Source organism: Megalobrama amblycephala, linkage group LG1 (genome assembly GCF_018812025.1).
Source record: "Megalobrama amblycephala isolate DHTTF-2021 linkage group LG1, ASM1881202v1, whole genome shotgun sequence".
Taxonomy (NCBI): Eukaryota; Metazoa; Chordata; class Actinopteri; order Cypriniformes; family Xenocyprididae; genus Megalobrama; species Megalobrama amblycephala.
This window is the reverse complement of record NC_063044.1, coordinates 1,446,754-1,463,274: the sequence shown is the minus strand read 5'-3', so window position 1 is coordinate 1,463,274 and position 16,521 is coordinate 1,446,754. Positions and strand designations below refer to the sequence as shown.

At 38.3% G+C, this 16,521-nt stretch overlaps 1 protein-coding gene across 1 annotated transcript; it reads left to right on the top strand.

The window, feature by feature from the left end:
* The first annotated feature begins 14,238 nt into the window (after positions 1-14,238).
* On the top strand, positions 14,239-16,236 carry LOC125250417 (E3 SUMO-protein ligase ZBED1-like). The gene is made up of 4 exons (XM_048162988.1): positions 14,239-14,431; positions 14,625-14,743; positions 15,101-15,451; positions 15,585-16,236. Exons 1-4 carry the CDS (start codon positions 14,239-14,241, stop codon positions 16,086-16,088), a joined length of 1,167 nt encoding a protein of 388 aa, XP_048018945.1. The 3' UTR covers positions 16,089-16,236.
* Positions 16,237-16,521: the final 285 nt, after the last annotated feature.

Below are 16,521 nucleotides of genomic sequence, written 5' to 3'. Positions count from 1 at the left end.
TCACAACTTCTTATTCTTTTCTCTTCTTATCGCTAGTAAAGCAGCAAAGACTTATATCGCTTCTATTGTGGCTTATAGACTGAAAATTACAACCAAAAGCTGCATAATGTGGTTATATATTATATTCAGAGTTATATAGTTATAAAAAGAGCAATAGTGTCAGTACAGAGTGCAACCATTTGACGATATAGAACGCAAACAAAATGGTGCCGCCCATTGTCCAAATATGTCATGAATTTTTTTAATTAACATAAATCTTTCATGGGTTTTCTTCTTCATATTTCAGTAAGAGACATCATTTACGTTATATTAAAGTGGAACTCAGTAAGATTTGCGAAGCTCCCCCTACAGTTTCCTTCAGTGAATCACACTGTCGTAAATACTCCAAGCGCAGCTCTGGACTACATCGACTACAACGCTCACCAGCGCAGTAGTTTTGCAACTACAGTACTAGAAAGAGGAGGTGGGTAATTTGCAAATACAGTACACTCGATGGAGGTGGGTAATTTTCGAAATTGTCTTAGAAAGACATAATATACATTGTTTTTGAATTACCGTAAAGCATTTTGTCACTCTCGCGTGAACGTGAACATGAGGTGAGATTGTGTCGGGTCAGTGCAGCTCAACTTGCAAGTGCTGTATTTTGGCGTAGACGTGCCAGAGGGGGTTAGTGCCCGCCTCAAACACACCACTACAAGTCAATTAACCATCGTAAGGACTTAGAAAACTATTTATGAAGGTAAAAAAAAAGTTACTTAGTTCTGGTTTAAGCCATACAAGTCTTAACACCAGGGGTTTCCTTTAAGTGGTGTTCACTTATACTGGAGGTCGGCAACCCATGGCTCTTTAGCGCCCCCCTAGTGTCTCCCTGGAGCTTTTTCAAAAATGTATGAAAATGGAAAAAGATTGGGGGGGGGGGGAATATATTTTTTTGTTTTCATATAGTTTCTGTAGGAGGACAAACATGACACAAACATTCTTAACGTTTTCCAATGCTGTAAAAAAGTAGATAATATTAAATTTCAACATTTCTGTCAACGAAGATTTGCGTCATAGCCTGCGACACACGTTTCAGCGCGACACACGTTTCAGCGCGGCGCGGTTCAGGCAGGTGGCTGTTGTAAATAAACCGGTGGGTGTGTCATGGGCCATGGAGAGAAAAAAGAGAAAGATAGCTGATGACAACAGAGAATTCAAGGAAGAATGAACCGAATCATTTGCTTTCATTGCTTTGTAATGAGAAGTTGTCAAATAACAAAAAGAGTAATTTGGAAAGACATTTCCAGGGAAGGCATGCTAAATTTGCAGCCGACCACCCAGTTGGGAGTGAGAGAAAAAGTGCGATTGCAGTACTTCTGGAGAAATTAGAGGATCGCAAAGATAGATTTAAGAAGTGGATTGCATCTCCAAACTCCACTAGTGCTGCTAGTTTTGTTGCAGCCCTGGAGATAATAAAGCGTGGAAAACCGCTCACAGATGGTGATTACATGAAGGATTCATTCATCCAAATATCAGAGCACCTATTTTCAGACTTCAAAAACAAAACGGAGATAATACAAAAAATTAAAGACATGCCTCTCTCCGCAAAGACAGTGAAGGAAAGGGCCATTAAAATGGCGGGCAACATCACCAATCGGCAAATCAAGGACATTAATTCAGCTCCAGCATACTCAATTGCCTGTGATGAGTCGTGTGATATGATCGATATCAGACAGACAGCGCTGTTATGCAGGTATGTGAACTCTGATGGGCCGCAAGAAGAAATGATCGAATTAATACCACTGAAAGGCCAAACACAGGGGAAGGACATCTGTGAGGCTGTGCTGAAGTGTTTAAATGACAAAGGAATAAACACCAACCACCTGATTTCAGTGGCTACAGATGGGGCGCCCAGTATGAGAGGGTCGCAAAAGGGGTTTGTGACTTTACTACAGAAAGCGTTGGATCGAAATCTGCTTGCATTTCACTGCATCTTGCACCAAGAAGCACTGTGTGCACAAACATTCCCACCGGAGTGTATGGAGGTGATGAACCTTGTCATCCAGATGGTGAACAAGATAATTGCAAAAGCATTAAACCACCGTCAGTTCCGTGAATTGCTAGATGAAACTGACAGTGAATATTCTGATCTCCTGCTACACAATAAAGTCCGCTGGCTGTCCAGGGGTGAGGTTTTGCGTCGCTTTGTTGCTTGTTTAGAACACGTGAAAGCATTCCTGAAAAGCAAAGACCTGAACTACCCACAACTGGAAGACACCGAGTGGCTGGAAAAACTGCACTTTATGGTGGATATGACAAGTCACCTAAACATGCTCAATAAAAGTCTCCAGGGGCGGGGAAACACTGCACTGCAAATGCTGGAAGCTGTTTTGTCATTTGAGCGCAAGCTGACTGTATTAGCCAGAGATCGTTCTCTCTCGAGGCACGTTCTCTCACTTTAAACTTAAAGCACCAAATATCGTAGAGCAGAGTAGTCATGTCGTGCGTCATTCTCTCCAGGATGCGCTGCAGGGAAAATAAACATTTAATCATGAATGCTCATTATTTGTAGCCCACTTAGTCATTTTGATAGTAGGCTAATATAGCTAATATACACTTACAGCCTGTGTTGCCTTCATATAAGGCTTATATAAGGCTTTTAATTTTTTGCGGCTCCAGACAGATTTGTTTTTTGTTTTTTGGTCCAATATGGCTCTTTGAACATTTTGGGTTGCTGACCCCTGTGCTAAACGGAGAGGCTAAAAAGAGAAGCTAAATGGTTAAGCAAATCGAATAGCTAATAGAAAAAGGAAAAAAACAGCAGGGAAATGCAAATGGTTACTTGAAATGTTGTTTTTAGTAAAACCCTTTTTAATTTGAACCATTTATTGGATTAATATTTCACTTATAAATTCTTTTCATAATTATTTATTTTATTGGCCATTAAAAAATAAAATAATGAATTACTTTGCAATTTCATCTATATATTTTTAGATTCATTATTTTTGTAAACATTTACTAATGCACATTTTTATTGTACAGTTTACTAATGCAACTTTTAAAGGGCTCAGTGGTAAGAAGAAGGAAGTTTCTCTTCTGTCTGTACTGAGTTGCCGGCCCATCAGAAGAAGTGGAGACGAGTCACCTGGGGAAACCTTGACTGGACCATATCCAGGACTGGATCCAGGTGTGCCCAGATTGCCGGTGGATCATGTCTCCGTGAAGGGGAAATGGAGCAGAGTGCTATAGGATTCTGTGCTGCTGTAAATAATATATAAGGGTTGTCTGCTGATGGGATCCCTCAAAATAGGCAGACTGCACTTCATTTGCATATTTGCATAAATAGTTTTCACTGAAGTCCAAATGAATTAAACATTCATGGTCCTTGCGATCTTTTCCAACTTGACTGTAGGCCTTATACTGCCAATGTATGTTGAATAGATGTTGATTGAATTTGACCATTTTATCCTGGAATTGATCAACAACTTCCTCCTCCGTCTTGGTCAGTTCTTTTTCAACAGTTATTATCGCCTTCTTCTCCTTATTGGATGTGGATGTCTCGGTTGACCACAGATTGAGTAAAATGGCATTGTTGGAGGCAGGGCTCACCATGGTCACAGCAGTAGTGCAGCAACTTAAACATTCGCCGTATGCACAGGCTTTTGAGTTAGCCATCTCTTCAAGGTTTTTGGAGGATAAAAGCCCACATTTAAACATTTTTAACCCAATATTTTCATGGGTTTTACATAGACAGGTTTTCCTGTCATTTTCAGTGGGTGTTACAACCCAAAATGGCTTAAGGGTAGAGAAAAGCGAATATGACACCTGGTCACTACTTTCAGATTGGAACTTCCTGTGTAGGTTTTTTAGTGTGTCAGTCAACAGCCTCTTGTGCATCTTTTTTTTTTCTTTTGGGTGACTGTTTCTTTTTTACCCATTGACATTCAGCCGACATCAACCCTCAAGAAGAACGATACCACCTTCTCTCTTGCAGTTGCTCTGTCCCTTGCTGTCCACTGAAACAAGGAGATGTCTCCCTGCAGTCTTGCTCTCTTCTGAGAAAATCCAAGGGTCTTCTGAGCAAGCCTCTGTAATAGGGGTGTCCCCGACTACGGATTTACATAGTCGAATCAGATTCAAATCAGATTGCCTATATTCAGCTGATAGTTGTATCATATATGTGTGAGCGGGGGCTTGAAATATACCTGTCCACTAGATAGTGTGCAAAAACAACTCTTTTCATGCTCACTTTGAAAGGCTTGTGCACTGAACTGTGCACGAGATGGAGCGGGATGCGGAAAATTAAGTAAGGCCTATACCTGTGCCTTAAGAAATTTTTATTTTCTCTCACACAACACAGAGAAACAACTTTCTAATAAAGTGACCAAACTGCCTGTCAAGTGATAGACGAAACTGACAATGATTTTATCTTTGTTAAACTGAAATGAAAGGCAATGTGGATAAACATTCACAGCCATGATGTGCAGAACACCACACAAAGATAAAGAAGAAAATGAATAAAAACATTTTGGATTAATAAACCTAAATATATATAAATAACTGCAGAAAGGCCACACTGTAGATAGATATGCCTTTCATTTGTCAACAAATCAAATTAAATCGGCTAAATCGCCTGTGCGAGCAAGCTTTAACTAATCTACAGTGCAACATTGATGCACCAAAAACAATCAAAAATTAATTTACAGAATTGAATTAGAACAGAATATACCGTTCTAATAAATTAAAACAATTACAGTCATAATCAAGTCACAAGTGCAAAATGCTTGAAGTGCAGGGAACATATATTCAACACATTAAGCCACAAATAGTTAAATTAGATAACCCAGAGTGATCAATAAATAAATTAAAATTAAAGAACTTATTAAAATAACGAAAGTATAGCCAGAATTTTCAACTTTGTCTTTTTAACTGCAGTGACAATAAACGCTAAACAGTCTTTTTAGCTAAACATTCACAGCATCCAAAAATCTAATTAGAACCGTCTAAAATAGTTTGAAATCACTTGTAAAAAACACAATAATACAACACAATATGTAATTAATATCTTCTGAGCAGAAACAATGGAACTTACTCTAAACTTTTACCAATAATCCTATTCAGAATTCCTGACCTTGAGTGCTCTGCCACTGGTTCTAATTCAGGAGGTAACGTAGAGGTTGCTGGGGGAGAGGGTATTGCTGCCCTAGCCTTTTTTCTGGCTCTTCACCTCTTTTCACGCTTTTTGCGCTTGCTGAGGTCTACCACTTGTCTCTCTGCTATTTCTCTCTCTCTTTCTGCAGATACTTCTCTCTCCTTTCAGGGTCTTCTTTGCTCTGCATCTCAGCTGGAGAGGTGCCATTTTCTAACAAATATTTTTTTATATTGTAATAATTTCACAGTTACTCTCTAAATAAATGTATTATAAACATTTATCACATTCATATTACAGTATAACTGTACATTTCAACATTTATTAGGCTTTGAAAAATAACTTTTAAGTTAAGAAAAATGGTTCTTAACACCAAATTAGGGTCTTTGGCTTGTAACAATAGCAGAACCCTTTCTGGCGCTGAATAGAGCCCTTTTTTATAAGGTTCTATAAAGAACCGTGCTTTGATAGTTCTATGAAGGACCTAGTGTTATAAATACCCTTTTTAATAACAGTATATTTTTTTATTAATCAGTGTCTTTACATTATTATTACAATTTGAAAGTTAAAATTTTAACAAAGTTTAAGAAATAAATCATTTACCTATTGAGAGTACGTTGAGAGTCTGTCTTGAGCTCAAGAAAACCAGTAATGATGTGGCTTTGACAGTTACAGATTTGAAAACCAAAAAGGCGGGAAAAAAGAACTTGAAACTATAATGCAAAGAATCATCTCAGCATATGAGCTACATATAAAAACCCTTTAAAGAAACATCTTTGACACTGAGTGTAGGAAAATATTTATTTAAATATGTATAATATAATATAATACATTTATAATATAAATATTTAAATTTATTATAAATAAAGTATTCAGAAATAAAGTTATCAAGCACTTTACACGTTACACTTTTCTCACAACTCTTTAACTTCATTTAAGATGACGTTATTTAACTCATTCAAGACTGCGCTTATGAGGAAACTCATAAGACAAACGAGAATGTGCTTTCTGTGTCATTGAACATGACATTCACAGACAGCGCATTCTCGTTTGTCTTGTGGCACTCGAACGGGTTAAAAGCATTTGTGTGAATAAGAGCATCATCAGATAATGTAAAACTAGACAAATTATGATGGAAAAAATGGATGCTGCATTAATTATATTAAATATTTTGACATTTCCCTGCTCACCCTAGTAGGTGGTCTTTTTTTTGTACATCCAAGCTTGAGTTTTCTACCAGTGACCTGGGAGCTTAAGGGTTTTGCACAATATATATATATATATGTATATATGAGTCACCGTTCGTCTTACCTTCCCTGGACTCCAATTCCCAGCATCCCTCCTGATTCACGCCTGCAGATCATCATGGATTCGCTACACCTGCACATCCTCATCAGCACTCCCTTTAAACACTCACTCCTTGTCTTTGCTTAGTTGGTTGTTTTGTTGTCTGTTCCAGAGTGTTTTGTGTTTTACTATTGTGAATAAACCTTCGTTGCTGCAAATTAGATCCTGCATCCTAAGTTAGCCATAGCTCTTTGAGTGATCAACATTTAGCTAGCTAAACTTCTACAGATTAACAGAACTGTTATAACTATGTCAGATTTGCTTTTCAATTTTTTTGATAGGCTACATTATGGAGAATGTTTGTCCTAACAGGGTGGAACTTTAAGGGTGGGACAAGCAGGATAACATTTCAAAAACAAAACAAAAAAATTAGGAGTCAGAGTTTAACCTTAAAGGTGCCCTCGAATGAAAAATTGAATTTATCTTGGCATAGTTAAATAACAAGAGTTCAGTACATGGAAATGACATATAGTGAGTCTCAAACTCCATTGTTTCCTCTTTCTTATATAAATCTCATTTGTTTAAAAGACCTCCGAAGAACAGGCAAATCTCAACATAACACCGACTGTTACGTAACAGTCGGGGTGTACGCCCCAATATTTGCATAATGCCAGCCCATGTTCAATGCATTACACAAGGGCAGCCAGTAACGTCTGGATCTGCACAGATGAATCATACTAGGTAAGCAAGAACAACAGCGAAAAATGGCAGATGGAGCAATAATAACTGACATGATCCATGATATCATGATATTTTTAGTGATATTTGTAAATTGCCTTTCTAAATGTTTCGTTAGCATTTGTTGCTAATGTACTGTTAAATGTGGTTAAAGTTACCATCGTTTCTTACTGTATTCACGGAGACAAGAGAGCCGTCACTATTTTCATTTTTAAACACTTGCAGTCTGTATAATTCATAAACACAACTTCATTCTTTATAAATCTCTCCAACAGTGTAGCATTAGCCATTAGCCACGGAGCACTGCCTCAAATTCACTCAAAATAAAACGTTAACATCCAAATATATACTTTACTCACATAATTCGAAGCATGCATACAGCATGCATGACGAAGATAAAGAAAAGATCCATTTGAGGGTTATATTAGCTGTGTGAACTTTGTAAATGCGCTGTAATATAGTCGAGAGCTCGTGTGGCAGGGAAGACGCGATTTAAGGGGGCGGCGCCGAGTGTAAATCAGTGCATTGTTAATGATGCCCCAAAATAGGCAGTTAAAAAAATTAATTAAAAAAAATCTATGGGGTATTTTGAGCTGAAACTTCACAGACACATTCAGGAGACACCTTAGACTTATATTACATCTTTTAAAAACATGTTCTAGGGGACCTTTAACTCGGTTTGTACAGTTGAATTCCAGTGTGAAAAATAAATGTCACTTCTTGAAAATGGTCTCAATGAAATTGCAGTCAGTTTTGGAAGGAGAGAAAGTATTTACTAACAGGGTGGAAGATGACTTCAGGGACATGGTAATTGAAGAAAATTGTAAAATATATATTTTTTTCCACATGATTTATATAATTTATATTTATATGATTTATATCACCTCTCATCATCTAGTCTTATGGGGCGTTCACACCAGACACGACTTGCATGAATAAATCGTGCTATTTGCACGTAGCTGGATGCTTGAACATTTTGAGTTTACTCGCTTTGTGTGTGAAATTCACTTTGGAGTAAAGAGTGTTTTTTGCAACTTACCAGATTGTCTGCCTCCTCACTCACTTTCTTCCAAGCAAGATCCTTTTTATTCTTTTTTCGATAAAAGTATGAAGATGTATCGTACAGCTCTGGGTATCCACATACGGTGAAGATTTTGTCCTCCATTGTTGTTTCAGATTTATGCCTCTGCTCACTACGTCGTAATCACGTCACTACTAGAGCAAGCTCCTGATTAAGTTAAGGCGCCTGTTAAGGTGACATGAATATTCAACAAAGTTCAGACTTTTCAACTCATTAAGCAATTAAACAAAAAAATCGATGCATGCCATAAAAAGTGCTCAAACAATGGTGTAAGACAGAATCTATTTAAATATTAAATAGATATTAAATATTTAAAGTGCAACAAGACTGCCAGGCTTCATTCAGTCTTTAGGTTATCACTGCAGCGTCCATAGGAAGGTAAAGGATGGTAGAGGATGGTGGTGAGGAGGATAAAGGGTGGGAATGCAAGGATGGGGAAGAGCAGAGCTGGTACCAGTGTTATGGCTACAGGTTTTACGTAAAGTTGAACATAAACTCAACGTCAGGGCTATATTTAGTCTTAACAAAATGGGCCCTAAAGGCCAAATTCAAAAGCAGTGACACTGCCCACTGTAAGCACTTCACCGTGTTTGGATATGGCCGTCAGCTACTGTACTTAAAAACATAATTTCCCCTAGGTGTGAAATGAACTCCCATCTTTCAAAAATAGCCCAGGAGTGTCATGTCTAATGTGAGGGTGCTCAATCATGGCACCATTTAAGCTATGAACAAATGTAGCCATAACACTGTTAACAAACTTCCTGGCCTTGTCTATTTTCACCGGATTCACACCAGCCTTCCACCGGCACCTCTGGGTCACGGCCGACATCATGATCTTCATGCCAATGTGCCGGAGCTTAAGCTGGTGCAGGTCCTCCTTCATGGCATTCACCAGCTGTACGCTGCTGATCTCCCTCATATTGTTTCTCGCAGGGAGTGGGAGAAGAAGGGGAGAAATCCTCTCCACCGCAGTCCACCCCAGCCAAACCAGCAGACACTGACGCCTGGCAGACTGAGGTCTCTTCCCGTGTCTCTGCAGCTCTCTAGGCACCACATCTGACATGGCTGTCACCTATGATCCACACTGTGTCTAAGGAAGGAAAATAAATGAGTTTAGTAAATGCTTTAGGTAATGAAGAATTTAACTATGATCGGTAGCTCAGTTTATGTTGAGAATGCTGTCACATATGGGAGAACACAGATCAAACTAGCAACATCTCAAAATACAGATAAGTCAAATTTTTTGTTGTCCTTTTAAGACGGACATTGTAATATCAGCTGTCAGATGTCAAGTAGCTGAGACTAATACTTAAGGTTTAAGCCGTGTGCAGACGGTGCAGACGTGGTGGATGTGAATGTGTCACAACTGGCATAATGACCTCAACTGGGGTCACTAAAAGAAAATAAACATCTTGTAAAAAATATAAAGTGCATTTCCTTCTCAAAAGTCATATTCAAGATGATCTCACAAAGCACTGGATAGTAGCGAATCGACATAGTGTGAGGAATTACAATATTTAACATAAGCCATTAATACGCTAACTAGCCTAAAGTGGTAAGATGAGCGGTAATTACATTTGTAACTAGCTAATATGAATCTAACCCTAGATTATTAACGTTATGACAAGGAACGTTAACGTTATATTCAGATGACATCCAAATACACACTCATAAATTCGGGTTAATTGATTTTAATTGATTTGCTTCAAATTACTTGTTTGGAATGCAAGTTATTAAGTAATGTTAATAACGCAAAGCCAAGCCCATCTGTTTATTTTTTACACTTTTATCGATCTCCAATACATCGGAGCCTTCCTGCAAATGTGTCCATGCTAGCTGAAATAAAGTTCTAGCTCAGAACGTAGCCTGACATGCACTTCTCCGATACTAAGTGGAATGGAAAACCCGGAGTGGACCAAGAGCGGATTGATTAGAGAACGCTTTAGAGTGGAGAGAGGAACGTGCTTTTGCTCAACTCATCCCCCTCAGCAGGGTGAATACGCCTCATCTTTCCTTAATTTAAGACCCATTAAAACTAAAATTAAGACATTTATTACTAGGGGTGGTGAAAAAAATCGATTATTGATTAATCGCAAGTATGTTATGGACGAGTATGAATCGATTATTAAATTTTCAAAAATCGATTTTTTTATTTATTTTTTTACTTTTTTTTTTGCATTATTTTATTTTGTAAAAAATGTTATACCGGGAGTTGAACGTCATGAACGCGCCCAGTTTCCAGTTAGCAAGCGCGTGTAACGGTAGCCAGAGCAGGTGTGTAAAATGGAAGAACCAGGAACGAGCAACCAACCGATCCACCCAGCTCCATCTGGGCTCAAAGCAACCGTGTGGCTTCATTTTGGTTTTCATGGCAGGAGCTCTAAACATGTTGATAAAACGCATGCCGTCTGTCGACATTGCCACACTAAACTGAAGTACTGCGGCAATACGAGCAACTTGAGGGCCCACATTTCCCGCTTTCATCCAGAGGAGGCAGGTTGGGTTAAAGACGACCGCCTGAAGCCCGTCATCCCACCGAATCAGCGCACTCTCCACGATATGACAAAATAAGAAAATCACAACGTCGATATCTTATTTTATAGCTAAAGATATGAGGCCATACAGTGTGGTGGAAAACCAAGGCTTCCGCTACATGGTCCACAGTATGGAGCCAAGGTATGTGATACCATCCCGGAGCTTTTTTACACACAAGTCGATTCCTATTCTTTACAAGGAGACAAAGTTTTTAGTGCATGTGTCTATGGAAGTAAAATAATGCCAAATGTTTTTGAAATAAAAAGCTTGTTGAATTGCACTATTTGAAAAAAATATGCATTACATTAGCTGTACTTGCATTTAGATGCACTGTATTTTTAAGGCTTGCATTTTTATGGGCTGAAATTCAACATGGTCGTATATTTAGGCTGTGAATATTTCAATTAAAAATATTTCACACACATTTTCATTATTAAAAATTCAATAATTCATATTCACCTTTTAGATTTCACTTCCAAAATATTCATTCTGTTTAAAAATACAACCTATAAAATTCGACTAGCAATTTTCAGTCCATTTTATTTCGCTTTACAAATTCGCTTCCACAAATTCAGTGGCTCAAATTCGGCAGAAAATTCAACATTTCACATCCGGGAACTGCAGGAAGAGCAGTAGAGTGCCGATGCATCATCTCTATCTGCTGTTAGTCTTCTTCACCAGCAGGTGCCGCTAGCGGCTGTTTAGGAAGACCAAAGCAACGCTAGTAAGTCATCATTCATTCATAAAAACGGATTTACAGAATTAGAGCAAGCGGTAAGTGAATGTGTGATGATTATCAGGGCCAGTATAAATGCAGAAAAGCTGATAAAGACACAAAAGCTGCATTTATGTTTAATTCAGTGTATTTACGCTTACTTTCCCTGTGTAGCTACAGCTTTCTCTACAGTGAACAAGATAACGTTATTGCCCGATGCTGGTGTATAGATCAAACGTTAAATCTGAGATAGACATATATTTCTCTCTGTTGTTTAGTTTCCTTAACTTTATATCGCAGCGCTGTGTTGTAATACTAGGGCTTCCCTCATCCGTCATAGCTGCCATCAGGACATATAAACTCTTAACACAGCTTAATGGACTCGTACAGTGATATAAAAGACCAAACTCGCACCTCATTTGTGATGTAGGTTAGACTATACAGGCTCCAAGAAAGCAGATACTGGCATTAAGTTGATTTGACGCTGAACATTTGATTATGATATTCGCAAATTTAGGGACTGTCTCTAAAGTTACAACATTCTGTATTCACGTTTCTACCTTCAATAGCATTTAAAGAGAATGACTTAGTCACAAAACCAACTGTAAATTTTTCATCTAGGTGTCAGGTATAATGCAAACCTTTTAGATTTTGATGTTTATTAAAATAAAAGGTAACACTTTATATTAAATAGTTGATATGAACGAACAATGAACTGCACTTCTACAGCACTTACTAATCTTTGTTAATGTTAATTCCAGCATTTACTAATACATTATTAAAATCAAGAGTTGTATTTGTCAACTTTAGTTAATGCACAGTGAAGTAACATGAACAATGAACTGCTGTATTTTTATTAACGTTAACAAAGATTAACAAATACAACAACAAATGTGTTGCTCATGGATAGTTCACATTAGTTAATACATTATGAACCTTACTGTAAAGTGTTTCCAAATAAACTGTCAAGTAATATGTAAAGATTGCTATGTATTTCACTACTGTATTGGATCATACAAAAAAATGCCATCATTTAAAGCTCAATAGCATTTGATGAGAATGATTTACAATCACCAAAACTACCTGTGAAGTGTTCATCTATAGGTGCCAGGTCGAAGAGTGATGCACCCTTCTCTCTCTCTCTCTCTCACACACACACACACACATACACATATTCAAACACACTCAACTCAAAGTACATGCACATATACTTTTTCTTTTTTTTACACATTCATCACACAATTAGTTCTACTTAGTTAATTTTATTTCTAAATTTTATTTAAAATTTGTATAAGCAGGATAATCTATGATCAGGTAAAATAAAAAATGAACAAAGTAAAAAAAATTGTGTGATGAACGTGTAAAAAAAAAAAAAAGAAATAGTATATATGCATGTACTTTGAGTGAGGTGTGTTTGAATATGTATATGTGCATGTGTGTCTACAAGAGTTTGGTAGAAGGTAGAAACGTGAATACAGAATGTCGTAACTTTAGAGACGGTCCCTAAATTTGTGAATATCATAATCAAACGTTCAGCGTCAAATCAACTTTATGCCAGTATCTGCTTTCTTGGAGCCTATATAGTCTAACCTACATCACAAATGAGGTGCGAGTTTGGTCTTTTATATCACTGTACGAGTCCATTAAGCTGTGTTAAGAGTTTATATGTCCTGATGGCAGCTATGACGGATGAGGGAAGCCCTAGTATTACAACACAGCGCTGCGATATAAAGTTAAGGAAACTAAACAACAGAGAGAAATACATGTCTATCTCAGATTTAACGTTTGATCTATACACCAGCATCGGGCAATAACGTTATCTTGTTCACTGTAGAGAAAGCTGTAGCTACACTGGGAAAGTAAGCGTAAAGACACTGAATTAAACATAAATGCAGCTTTTGTGTCTTTATCAGCTTTTCTGCATTTATACTGGCCCTGATAATCATCACACATTCACTTACCGCTTGCTCTAATTCTGTAAATCCGTTTTTATGAATGAATGACTTACTAGCGTTGCTTTGGTCTTCCTAAACAGCCGCTAGCGGCACCTGCTGGTGAAGAAGACTAACAGCAGATAGAGATGATGCATCGGCACTCTACTGCGCTTCCTGCAGTTCCCGGATGTGAAATGTTGAATTTTCTGCCGAATTTGAGCCACTGAATTTGTGGAAGCGAATTTGTAAAGCAAAATAAAATGGACTGAAAATTGCTAGTCGAATTTTATAGGTTGTATTTTTAAACAGAATAAATATCTTGGAAGTGAAATTTGAAATGTGAATATGAATTATTTAATTTTTAATAATGAAAATGTGTGTGAAATATTTTTAATTGAAATATTCACAGCTTAAATATACGACTGTGGTGAATTTCATCCCATAAAAATGCAAGCCTTAAAAAATACAGTGCATCTAAATGCAAGTACAGCTAATGTAATGCATATTTTTTTTCAGTTAGAGCAATTCAACAAGCTTTTTATTTCAAAAACATTTGGCATTAATTTACTTCCATATGTGTCCCTCAAGTCTGCTCCCAGGGTAGCAATAACTTGCGATGCCTGGACCTCCAGAGCCACCGTCTCATATGTGACCGTTACAGCTCATCATGTCAACAGTGAGTGGAAGCTAATTTCATACGTGCTTCAGACGAGAGCTATAGCCACACGGGCGCAAATATTTGCGCATTTCTCAAAGCTGTGGCGGACGAGTGGGGGGATAGAGACACGACCTGGTTCTAGTCACCGACAACGCTTCAAATATGAACGTGGCTGCAGAGCTTGGCAACTTTCTACATGTCTGTTGTTACGCTCACACCCTAAACCTCGCCTGCCAACGAGCGCTGAAGTTGCCCGCTGTAGCCCGACTGTTGGGTCGAGTCAGACGGATCACCGCCTTCTTCCACCGCAGCAGCACAGCCAGTCATGTGCTGGAACAAAAGCAGGCCCTACTCGGTAAGCAAAAGGCTTAAAATTAATTTAAAAAATAAAATATTTACCTTTGTAATAGAAGTGAATCTATTTTAACGGTTGCATTCAAAGCAAGCTTTTTATTAGTTTCTAAATTACTAGTAGGCTATTTAAAAATATAATTCCTTATATAGGCTACTAGTAATTAGCTTTTCTTCTTCTTTTTTAATTTTACCAGAACTGCCTAAACACAAACTGAAGACAGATGCTCCAACAAGGTGGAATAGTGGCTTTGACATGGTTGATCGGTTCCTTGAACAGCTGGCTGCCATCTGCGCTGTGCTCCTCTCCCCTCAAGTAAGTATTGGATTTAAGATTTAATCAGACCTAGTAGCAAGCCAAGGTTTGAAAAATATTTTAGTTAATTGAAATAAAAAAAACTAGACTTTAGAATAAAAATATTATAAAAATATGATATTGTGTACACACAAAACTAACTCAAAAAAAAAAAAAATATATATATATACAGAAAATGTCTTTAGTTTTGTTTGTCAATTTGACACGACAGCCTTGAGGAGGCACTGGTGCATGTGTTTGAGACAATCTAAATGACTGTGAGTCGTTGTGTTGGCGTGAATGGAGAACTCTTATAGCATACAGTGTTAATTCCTTTATTTTAACTTTTCCTGTTCTCAATTCCCATCATCCTTACAGGTGAGGAAAGGTGCGCATGACATCTGCACACTGAGTGAGGGAGATGTGTCTGGCGCTGAACACCTTGTGAAGACCCTCAAGCCCATGAAATTGGCCACCACCACAATGTCTGAGGAAAGCATGCCTACTCTCTCAATCATTGCCCCACTACACACACAGCTCCTGACTGACTTCACCCCTGCACCAGAGGATGAAGATTTGAGGAAGAGATACACATCTACAAAAGAGAGGCACACACTCCATACAGCATCTTGCCTGGATCCTCGCTTTAAAGCTCTCCCATTCCTTTCAGAGGATGAAAAAGTGGAGACATACAGCAGAGTGACTACAGAGGCTGCATCATCCCTCGAGGTATTCTCTCTTGATATTAATAATTCTACTTTTTTTAGAGAATGATTAATTAATGATCTGATTAATAGAATGCTTTGTATCAGTTGTGTGCTTTGTATGCTTTGTGTCTTATTTCACTGCTTCCCTGTGTTAGGTGATGAGGCAAGAGGCTGAAGTCCCTGAGGGGGAAGGTGATGACATGGCTGAGGGGCATGATGACGGTGAGGAGGATGATGCAGTTCAGAAGGTTTGCGACGAAGCCCTGAAGCTGGATGAAGATGGCCCTTCCACGCCCTCTACCTCAAGACCATCTTCTCTGACTGCACTGCTGGGCCAAACATTTAATATTGCTGTCACCACAGCAGAGCCCAAGTCGGCACACACCAGGGCTGAGGAAGAGGTTCGTATGTATCTGGAGGCCCCTTCACTTCCTCTCACCGATGACCCCCTTGAGTGGTGGAGCACCAACCATCATGTGTATCCTCTCCTAGCTAAGCTGGCCAAACGATATTTATGTATCCCAGGTACGAGCGTTGCTGCAGAGAGAGTGTTCTCCACTGCGGGAGACATTGTGTCAGCACAACGGAGCACACTCACGCCACAACATGTGGACCAGCTGGTCTTCCTCCATAAGAATCTGGTCATTCCAGAGCTATGAATGTTTAGTACAACTTGATTGCTCACAAGTTAGTGTGTTGCATTTTGTCACTGTGTTCTACAGTACAGTATATAAGCTGAAGCTACAGTAAGTTGTTCAAAAATGTTCATTTTGTCTTCTTAATGATTAAATTGGACAATTTTCTTCTAGAAAGACAAGGTGTTCAGGTAGAGAAAAAACTTTTTCTTTACCTTGACATGTTTCGACTGCAACCTGCAGTCTTCCTCCACCTGAACACGTTGTCTTTCTAGAAGAAAATTGTCCAATTTCTACAGTATGTTGGTTCTGATCTACTTCCTAAAGGAAATAAGCCTTTCATTTATTTGTTATTGTTTAGTTCAACTTGATGAGTCACAACACAATGTGATGTATTCATTTCTGTGTTCTACAGAACATAAGCTACATACAAATAATTCTGAAGTTATAACTACAC